General features: G+C 47.1%; 1 protein-coding gene across 1 annotated transcript in view; it reads left to right on the top strand.

The window, feature by feature from the left end:
* Window positions 1-15,921, top strand: part of CFAP77 (cilia and flagella associated protein 77) — a 61,720-nt gene extending 45,799 nt beyond the window's left edge. The window contains exons 4-7 of the mRNA XM_059829048.1: window positions 4,559-4,661; window positions 5,107-5,112; window positions 6,247-6,342; window positions 15,853-15,921. Of these exons, the coding sequence (XP_059685031.1) occupies window positions 4,559-4,661; window positions 5,107-5,112; window positions 6,247-6,342; window positions 15,853-15,921 (274 nt within the window). The remainder of the gene's footprint in view (window positions 1-4,558; window positions 4,662-5,106; window positions 5,113-6,246; window positions 6,343-15,852) is intronic.
* Window positions 15,922-17,128: the final 1,207 nt, after the last annotated feature.

The raw sequence follows: 17,128 nt of genomic DNA on the forward strand, positions 1-17,128 counted from the left end.
GATAGGCGGTGGTGTTGCAACACAGTTTTAATACCACAACCGTAAAAAAAATATTCAATTTTATGATTTATCTGTTGCATAAGCACCCATGCAGGGCCAGATTCTGCTGCCATTGGAATCAGAGCAGCGTTCTCAGCGCAGCCCAAACAGCTGCACAGCTGCTGGGGAATCGATGCCCATGCACATGTCCTCTGCTCCCTTGCTCCGCTCACTGCCAGAGCCCATCCTGACCAGCAGTGGGAAGAGGGCTGCAGGAGCTGTCTGCACTGGCTGGAGAGCTACCCGGAAAATCCGAGGGCTGAAGGTTTGCGCTAAAATATTTACAAGGCCCTTTGCTTTTGAATAATACAAGAAAAAGGCAATCACAAGTCAAGTTTTTACCCTTTTACAACACAACTTTCCAATCAAATTGATTTCGTCTTTTAAGCTGGTATAAACCCCCTTTCTGAGCAAAGTCCTTTGCATCTGCTTTTGCCAAATACCTTTTTTTCAGTTGATATATAAACCTTTGAAAATAAGTTTGAGAGGAGACTGACAACCTTGAAACCTCAAGAGCAGCATGGCATTGACGGGTGCTGCTCCCTGAGCTGGGTATTATAGATAGATTTTAATTTCATTTTAACAAAATAGCTGTCTCCAGTGGAAGAAGCATCAAGAGCTAAATGAGGACCCGTCTTGAGCTGAATCACGTTGAACAGACCTCGGCACTGTCATTGATTTTCTGGGAAGAAAAAAAATGCCTCTGGCTACTAAACCAAATTAGTAGTCACTGATGACCAATTATTTTGCCCCACTGTGAACGGAGAGGCGTACTAAAATTCCAGTTTGTCAGACCCAAGGCTCTCTTCTCAAACACCTTTCAACAAGCGTGTACCAAAAGTCCCTCAGATGGTTCTGACGCTTTCCTGTTTTCGGCAACTTCTCCTTCTCCAAAGTTTTAATGAGCTGCTGCTCTGAGGATGGCCTGCCAGAAAGGGAGCCCTTCCCAGCTCTTTGGAGCACTATTTGGCATGGCACAAATCACAGCTGTCAGAATTTATACACACATACACAGAAAAGTGTCAGCCTAATGTTTGCAAATTATAATTACCATTTCTCTTGCATGTCCCTGGTGCCTTCATTTTAGATAAATCCCAGCTCTGAGGTATCAGCTGCAAAGCACTGAAGGCTCATATTGAATAGAATAGATTTAACTAGTTTGTAGCTCATTTAAGGCCTACATTGTTTTATTTTAATATTGTTAATACTTTATTATACTTTTTAACATTGTTTTCCCAGTAAAATAGCCTATTAGGAGGCTGCAGCTTCTTTTCCAGGAGATTTCTGGCAGACTAGCATACCACATTGTATAACCAAGCTAGCAGGCGCTTGTCATTTCAGTTGAAAATAGGTCTGTACCCTGACTCTTGAAAGTAAATTAGAGAGAGAGTCTATTAAAGAGACAGGAACTGTTTCAGGGATAATAGTTTTGAAAATGTGCACAGATAAATTTTAAAATATTTAGGAAATGTCAACATTAGAAGTGGCTCCAACTATTTGACTATAAAAGGAAGCAGCTGATTATTTTTTCCGCAATTATAAATAATTTGTTACATCCTATCAGAACTTCTTTGCCTTTCCTTTCTGTGGCAGGGTGCTTGTGCCAAAACAAGGAGATCTGAGTTACTCTGAATGAGATGGTTTTTAACCCACAATAAGTGTTTTCAGCGGGTGCTTCCTCCGCTCTCCCCGCAGCATCTACAGACGATAACAGCAAAATCTTCACAGTTCAGAGCAGTGACACCTGGGCAGGGTGACAAAAGGAAACAGAACACACAAGCCGTTCGTTCCTGTCCTTAAGTAACACTAAGGCAAGAGGACATTTTCCCAAAGGCTAGCTGCAAATGAGGAATACTGTCACACTGCTAAGTGGCACCGATATCGGGGCCAAAATTCCCCATCCCCTCCAATGAGATCAGCATTTGACCTACAAAGAAAAAGCCATCTCACTGAAATTTCTCCAGTAACCTTAGTTAACTAAGTGTGTTACCTGATATCCCCTGCTCTTCCCCACTTTCTCAGTATTTCTCTCAAAGGAGGCAGAAAAAGCCAGACGAAGCCTTGTATGCTACAGCCCCACCAGAGCTTACATGTATAACTAAGCACACGAGTCATTCCCACTGATTTCAAAGAAGCAGTTCATGCATGTATTATTCCAGGCATGATTCTATACTTTGCTGGATCAGGACTTAAATGCGATTAATCACACGGCAGGGAAGGATGTCTGAAGAGCATCAGCCCAAATGTGTCCTTTCAAGCATTTACTTACAAGCCAGCTGTGGACTAATCAGTCATCAACTGGCTGGTCCACTGGAGATGGTAAAAGTCACCTCCATAGAGATGTGAAAACACATTCAGCTACCACAAAAATCAATAATTAAACACTATGCACAAAGGCTCAATGTTTTCCTGAGTCCCTTCCCGCTATTCCTGCACACCAGGAAAGCTCCTGGCTTGGAGAGCAAAGGGTCAGGCCAAGGAAACAAGCCCATGTGCAAAGCTCACCACGTGCTTGTGCCAGGACTACCAAAATTTACACCATGCAATGAGACTGGAGACTCACCCAGACAAAAGACACTCAACCCCAAGTTTACCTCATCTTTTATCCTTTGTAAATATTTTGCCCAGCTCTGATCAGTGTGAAATGCCAAACTGGAAGGGAAGGAGCAGGGAGAAGAAGGGAAGACAAAGGGTAAATGTCGGTGTCCCCGTTGGCACAAGTTGTCTCTAGATAACGGTCTGGAGCAGCACAGCTGATTTGTAAGCGAAGCCTTGAAAAGCCCTGCAGCATGTGATCTATGAAACAGGAGGTCTGCGGAAGGATGTCTCCTCTGATATGAATGCCCCCTTGGGATGTACATTGCTGGATCGCACATCTAGTATCATTAGAAAACACGACCATAGATTAGGCTGTTTTGAAGCATGTGGTGTGCAATAATTAAGTAATAAAAGTCACCACAGGGGTGAAGGAACAAGAAACAGAAGAGTTACTATTTGCATACGTGCTGCTGGCGCCCTCCGTGATCAAAGATTCTCTAGACCGCTGAAAGCTGGCTGCTACCAATTTTGGACCCACTCCTGCCAAAAGCCATGAAGCACCAGCTCACTCCATGGTGCATGGGCTCTCTCTGCAGAAAACCACCTTCTGATGGAGCTGGTGAACCAGAAGCAGTCCAGCATTTAGCCCAAGCCACCAGTGTCTTGCGGTTGGTTCAGACAGGCAGGAAAAGCATTGCCTTTCTGTTACAGGAGCTGCAGCTGAAGGCACTGCGGGCTACAGGTGGGAGCAGGGAAAAGTCCCTCCCCAGCAAGGACAAGGACTGATAAAACTTAAGCTGGAGGTCCTCCATCACCTTCAAGTGTTTGCTTCCGGGGGAAAAGAATAGCAGCACGACCACAACAATAAGTGATACGCTGTCTTCAAGGCAAGAACCCTGCTGCTCCCACTGCCAGTTCTGCCTCCCACAGTGGCTGATGAAGTTAAAGTAGCCTCACTTGCAAGGTGCAAGGCTCAACAATTTCAGGCTGCAGCTCTGCCACAAGCTGATCAGGTTAATGCCAGCTCAGAGCAGCTGAACAGGACACTGGCCAACAAGCAACTGCCTTTTATTTTTATTATTTTTCTAGAACCATGGTCATCTGCAGCTCCCCTCTGCTGCTGTCCCCTCCTGGCCAGGATGCTCCCTGGTACCCTGTTTCAAGGGGCAAATACATCTAGTCTGTGCAGCTGAGGCACTAGACTGGGGCTCAGCATTTCCACTCCCCTTTCTGCTGCAGACACCTGACCATCTGCATTCAGTCCATTTTTATCCCTATTCAGACTGCTTAGGACAGCACTTACTCCTCTCATCCAATCCATCATTGCATCTGTTTGCGGCTTTTTAGTATACCACAGTAGTGATATTTTAATAGCAAAAGCAATGTTATTTTAGCAAAACACACTTTGCACCCAGCGGTTCTTCCCAGGCGGCTGCCGTGGCTGTGTCAGGCTGGAGGGAACCCAGCAGGTCTACCTTCAGCTGGTCAGACCCAGCGCAGCTCTTCTGAGCTCCAGGGTGGCAATGCAAAGACTTCTCTGCTTCTGGACATTGCCCCGTTCAGTGCTTTCATTACCCACCATTGCATACCACCTGGGAAATTCTCTTCTGGAGCCATAGCAGGGCTCAAGGTTGAGTTGTAGTCTGTGATGCTCCATGGTCCTTCCAGCACACGGAGGCTTGAACAGAGGTAGTGGTATGGGCCCTACATGCAGAGGTATAAGTTGTGTTCATTCCGAGGAATGCCCTAACACAATCCTGCTGCAGGTTATCAAAAGCATGTGCAGGCCGTTGTATATTTAACTGCAAATGAACATACATTTGAGTCTCTTTGGAGGAAGAGAAAACCTTTCCTAGTGCAAGGGTTTATTCATTTTCTCACCAGTCACGTTTTCCAGGAGCAGGGATGGGCATCAGCATGGGGAGGTAAAGAGAGGCAATAACCCTGGAGACTATATTGTTGTCTTTTCAATGTTTTCCAGACCTTGCACTCCCATTTTTGACCTCCTCCAACACAAATACAAGGAGCTGTGGATGGAGCAGCAGAGAGCACTGACAGCAGCCCAGAAAATAGAAAAGAAAAAGGTGATAATGCTCCAGCAGTGCTTTCCCTTGCTGTGCATAGCACTGCTGCCGGGTATAACCCCCCACTGTCCTACCCCACGATGGATGGCCTTCTCCCAGCCATGGCGAGGGCTCTCACCTGGGACACCATCCTCCCTGACTACTGGAAGGCTGGTGAAGCTGAACAAAGATCAGCTGCTTCCCAGCCAAGATGAGCCTGGCTCCAGCCAGAGCATGTCCTATGGGGTGATACTGTGGGAGTGAACACCAGATGTGCAAATCACAATGTGTGTGCCTGGAAGCGCTCTGGAGACAAAAGGGAAGGCTTGGGGGTTTTTTTAAGTATTTTTGTATCTGAAGAAATATGCGGGAGACAAGCAAACTCTTTCAAAAGGCTTGGGCACCTGACACAGAGACACATTTCTAGCCATCATCAAAGCATCTGTCTGCATCAACACGCCTCCAGTCACAGGTTGCCCAGCTAAACTCCTGTTATCAATTAAAATGGAGGCTCGGGTTCTCTTTGCATCACCACAGTACTAAAAGGCCCTGCAGTAACAAAGAATTAGGTTTCAAATTATCTTTGGTACTTATGTCATCCTCAAGCCAGGAGCCCTGCAGACTGTCCTTTGGACAGCATCAGCTCTGCTCAGGTTACCTGTGACAGTGGACAAAACAATGGAGCAGCCAACAAGTGGTCAAAGGACTATCACCAGCCCTGATCCTGGCACGGTGTGGTTGATGCCAGCACCTGCAGCACTTGTTAGAGTGCAACGCTGTGCTGTTAAACACACCAATATTGTAATAACATTTAAAAGCAGCCAATGACTGTTTTATTAGTTAATGGCTCAAAGAAGAGTCAAGCTAATATGGTAATGACCAATTTCAATGGGCTTACTGCCATCACAAACGATGCTTTATAGTTGAAGTGCAAGAATACAGTGTTCTTAATTAGCAGCTACTTTATGAATACACAAGCCTAGGATGTTGGAAAGTGCATCCCTACCTTATCTATTAATGACTGATGTTTTTAATCACTAAGTTCCCTCCATCAAGTTCAAGTTCCTGAAGCCTGCAACCACCAATTACTGAGTTAGGCAACACAAACCTACACCCTAGACCACAGAGCAGACAGATTCCCCTGGGTTTCACACAGTAGCCAAAACAGTCACCAGGTACCTGCACTGGCTTGTGCTGGGACTATCAAGCATTGCAAGCTGGAATTAATCAGGAGAGCAACACACACCGAACAGCCAGGAACGCCCACCATGGTGGGGGTGGTGGAAGTGACTTTCCCAGCTAGTGGTGAGCCATTGTGCTGGCTCGGAGCACAGGGCTTCCTGCAGTCAGTGGTCATCTCACTGGCAGGCCATATAAAGCAGACAATGAGTGCTGACAGCTGTTCCTGTTTTCCTCATCAGTATGTTTTAAATATCAGTGTTAGCTACATGGACATTAAAAACTACCCAGATCAGCCACTTGCAATGATCGGTCCAAAGTGACTTTTAGCCTAGTTCATCCCAGCATCATTACATTGCATGACACCAACCTGATGCATATAGCTGTGCAGCCGTTTCAGCCTCTTCTTGTTTACCTTTGGTTACAGAAAGACAAAGTGTATGAAACTCGCACCACACTTCTGCGAAAATATCCACTACCTGCAAAGGAGGAGTCCTTCTGGCATATGCCTCACTTGGAGAAGGTAAGGAGCACTTGACTGAACTCAGGGACACCTTCTGACCTTGCCCACATGCCCTGATAACACCCTTAGCACACAATGAAGGTAGACACAAGGCTCTAACCTCAGAGCTCCCTGATACCCAGACCTCAAAATGCTCCCATGCTGGATGTGTTCAATCATCAGCCCCATTTGGACTTCAGGGTAGGATGTTTTTTGCAGCCATAAGCCCTGGAAGAGAGGCAGCAGTTGCCCAGACAAGGGCTTAATGACTTATTTTCTAACTTGTGTGCAATTTCATGAGCTTCACCAGACAAGAAACATCTTTTTGTATCTCCCTGTTAGTACTGGGGTGGGCCTTTGTTCTTGCTGATATTCCCGCAACTGCCCTACACAAGCAGGACAGTCAAACTTGCATTTTGGTAGCCTGCCATTTTATCAGCTCTCCCCATAACTAATTCAAACCACACCAGATGTTTCAAGAAGCATTTTCATCCCAAGAATTAGAGATTTCCAGAAAGCCTGCACTCCTGATACCTCTCTAAACTACCTGATTGACAATATTCACCCTGAGACTGAGCCAGGTTACAGATGTTCGTGACACTTCCTTTAATTGATCCAAATAAGAGCCAAGGTGAAGATTTCTTGTTCTAGCAATGGGATCTTAACATCTCCCTGAATTCATCTGCTCATCCTGCTGTGCTCTGGGGTACTTGTTTGAATTCTGTTAGCTTTGTTTGTGGTGTAAATTACAGGGAAACCTCAAGTGGAGAGCTAGGGGGCATTTTAGGAAGGAAGGGAAAAGAGTTGGGCAAGGGGAATGGAAAGGAGACACCAGCAAGTCTGAAAGCACTGAAACCCTGCAGGGAGTTTACATGGCCAAAATCATATCTGGCATTGATAGATACCACTGCAAAGAGCTTCGCAGCCCTCCGCCCCGGCCCTTGTTCTGACGGGGTTATTTTTTTTGCCATGCTGTTGATTTTTAACTGCAGTTTAAAACAATGAAGAAGCCTTGTGACTTCCTGAAGCTAATTTACTTGTACAAGTTGGAGAGTTTCGACCAAGAAATGTGTTTTGCACCACCTTGATGTATTCCTCTTACGTCCTGTCTAAGACTGTCCGATTAGCATATGTCAGTAATCATTTATCCCTGCTGCCTGTCAGCACAGAGCTGCTGCTGCAGCTAGTGTCAGGGAAAGAACATGACCGATCGCTGTTAAACAGATTGTGTAAGTCACACGAGATACTGGGGCAAGCCTCCTCTTAAGAGCTCCTCTCACCCCAGACCTTTCCATCACTATTCATTTTTCAGCCTGTGTTTTTCTTCATGCTTTCCCTTTTGTTTCATCCATGACTGTAGTTGGGTTCCTCCCCCAGCCACAGCTCTCAAACCTCCAAGTCTTTTCTTCTCTCTGCCTTTCTCCTTCCTCTCCTCTTCCCTTCCTTCCCAGGAGCAGCATCCAGGGGAGGAGGGACAGCTCGTTTTGCAGAGCCCCTGCAGATTTTCTGCACTCCTCCTTTCTCATTACATTAACCTGGAAGGTTTGCCTTGCCCCAGCTTCAGATCTAAAAGGCACAGCCAATGTTCGAACTTGAATCGGGAAATTCATTGCTTAGTTGAGTTTCAGTGCATGGTTTCCTCCATGGAAAAATAAGTTCTCTTGAACACCCATAAACATTTACCCAGTTAAAAGCAGTAACAACCCAGAGAAAGTTGATGGTTCCCAAAGACATTTGGTAGCCTCCAAAGTGTGCTTTAACCACCTCTATGAAGTTGGATTCTACTTAGGTGGTGGTGGAATGGTCTTGAAAGACAAACTGGCCTAACCCTTCAACCAAACCCAGGGACTCCAGTAGTCACTCTATCAATCCCTGCTTTACAAGGCTGACAATAGAGAGTAGTGCTCCAAAGAGGTGAGGGAGTTTGTTCTTGCAGTGTTTCTGTCCTCATGAAACCTTTCTCAGGCTCTTCTGTGGTGGATAACTACTTCATGGCTTTTTTAATAAGACTCAATGGCCTGGGGAGGCCAGCCATTAGCACTGACCACTGTAGGCAGTTTATCAAAACACTGTTCTTTAATGCATGTAATGCCCTCATCCTGCTGCACAAAAAGCAGTAGGAAAAGTGACCACAAAAATATCACCTCGCAGAAAGCTTGTTAGCAGACTCCCATCTACATATTATTTCAGCCTTCGGTGACATTGTCCTGCTCTGGTCATTACAGAAGATGCTCATGACCTGGGAACAGCTTCCAACTCTGGGCAAGAATATTCAGAGATTCCATTGCCCTGACCACAGCCCCACTTTGGACTATTTTTCCATGTGACCTGGGGTTGGTGCAGGGCTGCAACACGTCCTCAAGCCACTTATCCTTCTTGTCGCTCGGTTGCTGCCTGTCACCTGCATGATGCCTTTCAGTCTGGCGTGCTCTGGGCCTGGGGGAGCAATGCAGTAGCACCCTGCTACTGAGACAGTTGTAACCCAAAGCAGGGGGCAGCAGGAAGATGAGATTTTGTACCTTTAGACCCATAAAAATCAAGGAGAATTTTTCTAGTCCCATCCTGACCCCTTACAGGCAGCTGCAGAAACTGGTCAGGGATGTCACTACTAGTTCTTAAACTGGACTTCCCATTCAGTCCCTGCAAGACTATCCGCTGGCACCATGCTAGAGTTTGTGGAGGAAGTGGAAGAGAAGAAAACAAAGCAGCTTTGCCCTCCCTGCTAATTGCCTCTTCTTGCTCCCTGCCTTGCCAGGGCTGCATGATATTACATAGTCATTCAGTCAGTAAAGTATAGACAAATTGACTATATTTTCATTTGGATTTAGGTTTCAGCCCCACTGCTTTAGAATAATGGTCCACGCTATTAAGCTAACCGGGTGATTTACAGGCTCTCCCACACCGGGTGATCCGCTCCTGCTCTGCGTCTTGCTCTGGAGGACCAACCCAGCGTGTGGTCTCCTGGGCCCTCCAGCTCGCTGAGACAAACAGGTCACAGGGAGCCAGTCATGTCCTGATGGGCAGTTCATTAGGGAAAGTTGCTGAATTGGAGTGGTTTGTTTTTTTTTTTTACAAGACCAAACAGAAGTTAACTCCTTACTCACCTCAGCAAGATGCTTCTACTGCCCTCCTCTTCCTCAGTCACCTCCCAAGGCAAACGGCCTCTGCCTTGCTCTTCCTGCAGTGGCATCATTGCATCATTCCTGGGCTCAGATTTTGCCAACAGCTGGGACTGTGCACCAAGACTTCATTTATTTGTAGATGTGGGAGACTACATTCCCTGGGGACTGTACCTCAGGCACCCAGCATGCACATAAACACTCCTGCCCACCATGTTCATGGATGTGTCCCATCCCTGTGTCACTCATCACTAGCATCATGCTGGCCCAGGCAGAATGGCATCCTCTGTGTCAAACAAACTCTGGAAAGCATGTTGTTGCCAAAATACAGCATCCCTGCAGTCCTGCCTGTGCCAGCCCAGGGTGAGGCTCTACCTACTGCCATCTGAATATTTGATAGTCACAGTCCAAACCAGTAAGTCAATGCTGGCCACTCCACAATAGATTTCCAGGGCTCTGTTAAGTCAATCCAGAAGGATTTTGGTAGCAACGACTCACCCAGCAGTGATGTAGGACAGAATTCACCCATGTGTCAAAATAGCTCCATGCACTGCACGTCACTGACACACACCAGGGTTTTTCCTTTGCTCATTAGAGAATTCCAACTTGCACAGACATTGAAGGTGGCTTTCCAGAGAGAATAGTCTTGTTTACTTGACCAAACAGGGAGAGGAAAGAAAATGCAGCAACTTTGGACAACACTTTTGTCAACATGCGCTGCCTTCCCGAGCAGATGAAACGAGCTGCGCTCGATGCACGATATGAATAAGCGATAAGCAATTGACGAGCAAGTGTTCGGGTACCTTGGCAAAAGACTTAATTTGCAACCTGGCACAAAATCAAAGGCTCTGTCAACGACTGAGCGGCTCTCCCACATATGCCTTGCGTTACCTGGGAAAGCTCTGTCAGGTAAATTTCCACTGAAAGTAATTAGAGGAATCCCCACTGTATAAACTTTGCAGCAAAATTCTGGGCTCCAGAATTTGATTCTCACCAGGGATCTGATATCTGCTCACAGCCTGATCCTTCATCAGAATTAACAGTTGAGGTTTAACACATACACACAAAAATGTTCCACATTTTTTTTTAATGCCTTACCTCTATTTTTGTCTAAAGAGCTGAACTGACAAGCACAGCTCATGTAATCTTGCAACTGTTGTCTTGTCAGAAAAGCCATAGATTCTACTTAAATAACCTAGGCTTGATACGTGCGGCACGCGGTGGGCCGTCTTTTCAGATGCACCATTTATCCTCCCAGGTCTGAGGGCAGCAAAACTTCATGGAGCCACAGCATTATAAAACTTGTCTCCTGAGGCCTAAATAGTGCTTAAAGAATAAAGCAATGAGTTCACAAGCTTTCTGTCACTATGGTATCAGATCAAACTTCCCTTCAGCTAGGATTTTGTCTGACAAAAAAAATCAGTGTCACCTGATGGCTATTCAATGGCCACCATGAATTGGTGGGTCCCAGCCCAGCAGTGACAATCAGTGGCCTTCAGTGCTGACCAACCTACAACAAGCACAATGCAAAAAGAAAATACAACACCCTGCAGGGTTCCAAATGGGCAGCAGAGACCCAGCTACCCTGAGCACAATCCCCACACCTCTCCACTGGGACCACAGCAGAGGTGTCATCTCCTGCACAACAGCCATTCTGTGACTAAATGCAGGCTCTGGGCCCCAGTCACCATCACTACAGTTTCTTGCAGATTCTGCAGCTTTTTTGTTTTGCCAAACAGCCGAAACTTCCAGCAATGCAATTGCTTAAATCACAGCAAAGCATTTCCATGGTCCAGCCTTTCTCAGTATCCCTTTGCATGTGCCATGGACACTCAGCCTCTCCATCACACTCTAATGCTGCCCTCTGCCATGCTCAGCCCTTCCTCATGTCTCCCTCAGAGACATGGTGACCCATCATTCCTCTGCCATTTTCATTGCTCTCCAACATCTCCTAATTGACACAAGAAGACATCACCCCACCCTGTGCAGCCTTACAGCCTGGACCATCTCCAGGGCAGGCTCCACCTGCATCCAAGCCCTGGTGCCCAAAGGCAGCACAAGCAACTGTTGGCAAGCAATGTCCATTGCTGTCATGGAGATTTCACCCATGAAGGAACAAATCTGGGGTGCTTGCAGCCTCATGGCTTGCAGCAGAGTAAAACCACACAGGCTGTGTTGGGTCACAGGTGAGCACCTACCATTGCTTTCAGTGCTACCTACTGTTTCGCAGACAAATCCACAGAAATGCTTTTTAAATGGACTTGGGGTTTCGTTCACAGACCTATTCTGCCTTCTGCAGAGACGGTATTTACCAACAGACAACTTAGTTTGAAGTAAAACTCTTGCCTGGCACAAAAAGGGTCAGGATTCAAATCTCAAACACTTGAGGTCAGTGCAAAAGCTGCCGGTTCTGGTCTGACCCCAGGACAGCTGCCAAGGGGGCACAAGCTGGGTTACAGCTCCAGTGAGTTAATTCTCCTTTACTCACACTATTGCCCAGACCAAGTGACCAGTGAACTCTGGCAGACATCTGCGGCCCTTATTGTCAGGAAGCAAAAAAAAATCCTGAATCTCCATGGGGCATTAAACACAGCAGCCAAAAATTGCTGAGCACTTTTTGAAACCTTCCTGGGTCTGAAGCAAATACAGATCATTTAGCCCAGACTCCCTTGTCCTGCATTTCCCCATGTTCTTGGAATTAGAAAGGTGGGGAGAGAAATTCAACCCCATTCATTAAACCAGTTAAGCACGCTACTGCCAGGAAAAGCCACAGTATTTGTAACCCTAATAATCCAACACACACCTCTGAGCGCAGCTCATCTTGGACAGAGTAACGTCTGTTTTAAAAATACCTGCCTCTCTCTAACTTGTCATGGCATTTGTTGACAACCCTATTGAAAGCAGCTCTCAATGCAGCTGTGAAGGATCTTTCAGCACCTCTTTCTCTTTCCTAGACAGTTTTTGAAAGGGAGGGGAGAAAAAAAGCCATCAATACAGGGGGAAAAAGGCATCAGCAGCCAACATCGGCTGATGAAGCACCTCACCTGGGCCCCCAGCGCACCGCCTCCAATTAAATCAAAATGGTTTGTTTTTAATGGTCTTTTACACTGACAAGTGGGCTATCATTCCAGGCCTAGAGAGCTGTCAGGGAGCCGAGGCAAATCCTCCGTTGATAATGCCCAATGCTTCCAATTAGGAGCCGAGGCCGCTCCTGGCGCACTAACGATTCCCCAGCCTCCCCCAAGGCCCCTTCGGCGCTGGCTGTTTCGTCTTCCCTCTTCCTCCGCCGCAAATTACTGACACAAAACGGAGGCGCCCCGGTGCCTCCTCACCACGCCGGGCCCCGGCCCTGTTGGATTTAATGAGGCGATGGAAGTTTTTGCGGATCTTCCGCTAAATTCTTTTCTTGTTTGACAGCTGCTTGAGTGTTGACCTTATAAAAGATTTAGTGTTTCTCATTATTTTCTGTCAAGCTTTACAAGTGATAGCTTCACGGAAATCATTTGCATCTCGATGTGCGTGCACGCGCGTGGTTTTTGTCTGTACGGGGATGCTCGGCACGGCGTGCGTCAGTGTGTACACCCTATCCCTCTTCATATTGTGTCTTTTATTCCCTCCTCCCCCCTGAAAAAATCTACAAACCTGGCACTGTTGTTTTGTGTTGTTTGGGGGGGGCAGGAGAGGACTTAAAAGGCCCAGGATTTGTTAGGCTCCTGTAAATGAGGGAGGTTTTGAAAAAGGAATAGAGATAGGGTTCCTGTACAGAGAGCTCAAGAAAATGTTTTGTCACCCGCTAAAAGGATTCGATCAAATGGATGATGGAAAAACTAGACTGAGTCTAGGGGCGGCTTTGCTGCTGAAGCGAAAAGTCGTGCAAGGCTGGGAAGCTGCCTTTGAGCAGGCGGGCAGAGCCAGGCAGGTGCTGGGAGAGGAGCAGGTACAGCCACATCTCCCTGCAGCCAAGTGTGGATCCTTCCAGGGCAGAGGAGAGCCTGGTGCTGCTTATTACTTGCTTCAGCCCTTTTCATGGGTTCATTCTCAACACCTCCCACAAACCATTTAATCCAGCTATACCGATTAAAACTTCCCCCCCTCACAGGGTGACTCTCACTTACCTTTCCCCCCAGAAGCTGACAGTGCCCAGCAGCCACAGCACACGCACCCCAGCACCCACCTCAACATCGACAAGCCCAACAGCACCCAAAAACCCCAGTCCCGGGGTATGTGCTCTGCTGCTACCAGCAGAGATCTGCCAGTCTGTACCAGCACAGCTCTGCCTTCCCTGTACCAGCTTAACCTTCCTGTATCTCACATGTGATTTATTAGCCCTCCGTTAAAAGACCTGCTTCTGCTTGCAACATGCATGTGGCTGTATTAATGCTTGACAAGCGATCATTTACAGTCGTCCAATATAAAACATTATCATAACTGAGAAACCCAAATGAAAATAATCCCCAAATACATATTTAAGTTTTAGGAGTGATACGGGGTTTTTTATTGCCCCTCTAATTCTTTGAAGCAAGCACTGACATTACAACATCCCAGCTGCAAGTGTCCCGCAGGTTTTAATTTGTCAATAACAAATGCAATGAACAGCAGCAAAATATTGCTTCTAAGCAGCAGCTGAAAACTATTGCAGCTCCATCATCCTGCAGGGAAAACCACCAAGGTTGTGCCTACAAACTATATTCCTGTCTGGCCAAAGCCAATGTTCCAAATACATGATTCAGACAAAATCCTGGCATAACAGCCCATAACCACATCAGAGTAATGGTAAAGATCATCAGCTGTCTCTAGAGGAAGTACCTTTGGGTTCATCATTTAAAATATGAATTAGAAGAATCAGAGATGAGGATTCATCACTGGCATTGACTTCTCAACACCAGTCTCTGTCATAATAAGACCTTTGAACCAAGGACACCCTTATCTTGACTCTAATTACTGGCCTGGGACTAATCCATACTTCTCAACTGTCCCTTATTATGAGAGGGTTTCTCATTTTTTAAAATAGCACTTGTCCCCTGTCCTACACCTGGTGCTTCCCACTTACTCATGCTGAGGGCAGAAGCTGGCATCCCTCACAACTTTGTCAAGGGCTCTGCTAATTTTAATTACTGCCAGTTGTGGCTCAGTGTGACATTTCTCATCTGGGAGCTTCGTACCAAGACTGGAGTGAATAAACTACTGTTTCCTCCCCTGTGGCTTCAACTCAGTCCCTGGTGGAAATTTCCCTCTGCCCAGTTCCCGTGCTGGTGAGCAGGGAGCACAATGAAGGCAGAGGCACATTTGAGTGAAGCAGCTCAGCTGCCCTTACCTGCAGGCTCTGGATTTTCCTAACAATCCCAGCTCTGAGGAGAAAACTCCAGCATCCTTAATGGGAGGCTGGAGTTGGCCCCCCAGGGATTGTCCCTGCCAGCTCCCAGGGGCTGCCCACCTTCTTTAGCAGCCCTTGGTTCTGCCTCCCCCACTGTTACCCCTCGGAGGGGGGTTGTGTCACTGCTGCTGCCTGTGAGAAAGCAAAAACATCCAGAACCAACTGTCTGAAGTTAGGCACTCAAATGCATATTTAAGTACCTGAACGCCTTCCTCCAGAGAGGGAGAATAGCTAAATACTCTTTGTTTGTCTTGATTAATGAGATTGCTAGCAAGCTTTTCAGGGCAAAGACTGCTGCGTATTTTTACATATGCAAAACCTGACATCCAGCCAGCCTGAGCAGGGTGGGGGAGGCGGGATGCAGCTCAGCACATCCACACAAGGCAGATGTATGGCACAAGGGATTGTGTTGGGGCAGGTGAAGCCCTTGGCCCCCCATGGTAAACCCACTCCGTACGTAAGACACTCACACATCTCAGTAACTCTGCATCTACCATGCATAAACCCCACTGCTCACCCCAAAAGGCCCTGGGACCGTTCTCCCACAGGTTTACTTGTCATGGGCATTTGTTCACACCCTCTCCACCTCGGAGGTGATTCCTGCGGAGAGGCTGCTTGTGTGCTTGTTGGGCAGGGCATGCACGAGTCCCTGACCCTGACAGGGGCTTCCCTGGGAGCTCTGAGCCCATCCTGATCCTCTCAGTGAAACACACAAGTCCTGTGTTGTGGAAAACAAGTCGTATTTATTTCAGGGTCCGCCTTAAGGCACGCCAGCATTTGAAAACGGCAGACAACCAACACACCATAGTAAGACTACAGGACTTTTACCAGAGCAGAATAAGAATTTCCTGAAGTCAATCAGAAAACTAGTCCTCATTTCAAAGAGGTTAAGTGTTTAACTTCAGCTGGAGCAATGTCTCCCAAACAGGCAAAAGTCCTTGCACTAATCTGCAGTCTCTTCCCTGTGTGTGCTACAACCTATTTTCTTTGGCCAGCTGCTCGCTGTAACCAATCATCTATCTGCTCCTTTCGTTATAGGTTGGGCCTCATCTCAGTACTTTTCCAGACCGTGAGGCTCGTAAAAAGGCATTCAGTGCCTCCCATTGAGAAGTGCCTGTGAGACGCGGTCCCCTTCCCCAGAGCATCCATGCAGCGAGGACCACAGCACCGCGCTGGGCACCACAGCCCTTAGACACCGCGATAGCCATAGGCGATAGGCTTTCCCTCTGTTTTTAAACAGTTATTCTAATGCAGATATAGCCAAATAAATCATAAATATGAGAGGAATGATTCTGTCTCAGCCTGTTCATTGCTTCACGTCAGATGCACAACACCTTACTCAATCTGGTCACCATGATTCTCATCGTGCTCAAGGTAACAACACCCACACCAGTAACAGGGCAGCGTTCACACAAGTACAGCCCCAGAGGGAAAGCAGAACAGTCTCCTTCACTGTCTGTTCTGATCAAATACATTAAATGCAACCATATCCCAGTCAATATCAAGTCTATAATATCTCATAATCCACCAGTCCTTCTCATTTCTTTGCCAAATAAGCTTCCCATCACTGCCTGATTCAGCAAAGCCCTTGCCTGTGTGAAGGCATCCAAACACCTGCTTTAAGCGCTCTGCCAGATTGTGGCCTCACTGCAGAGCAATGCCTTCACTTGAAGGTGGCTCCAGCCAGTTCCACACTCACCCTTGAAGAGCTGCTGGTGCCTGGTGTCCCCCAGGGCTGAGCCTCTCCAAGCAGTTGCTGAACAAACTCAAACTCCACCAACACCAACTCAACACCACAGCACCCAAACCCCAGCCTGGTCACCAACAGGTGACAGCAGAGGCTCAGACAGGTGCAACACATTTACAATCCATCTCCTCCCAACAGGGCATTTTACCTTAAGAAAATACCACCTGATAATAACTGTGATTGCATTAACCATGTGGGTCCAAGATTGCCAGAGGAATAATTAATTACACCTACATGGTCTACTTCTCACATCTACTGTTATCTCTCAGATTGTACCAGATAATATTTAAGTCCAACTTTAGCTTTCTATCTTTGTATTTATCATCTCATTGGCACTCAGAGAGCTCAGGTGTGTTCACCCCAGGATGGCCTGGGCACCCCAGGGCCATACTTTGAGGGGCAAGATCTGCTGTCCTGGGCAGCCCCAGCTCCAAAAGGGGCTGGTAAGAAGCACTGCAGAGGGGGTGGATGTGCCCAGGATGACTTTGCCCCACACACCTCAGCACTGGGGCTAACCCAGCCCTCCTACATCGACCCACCAGCAGCCAAGGGACATGAAGTAGCCAC

The sequence above is a fragment of the Gavia stellata genome, chromosome 24 (genome assembly GCF_030936135.1).
Source record: "Gavia stellata isolate bGavSte3 chromosome 24, bGavSte3.hap2, whole genome shotgun sequence".
NCBI classification, from domain to species: Eukaryota; Metazoa; Chordata; class Aves; order Gaviiformes; family Gaviidae; genus Gavia; species Gavia stellata.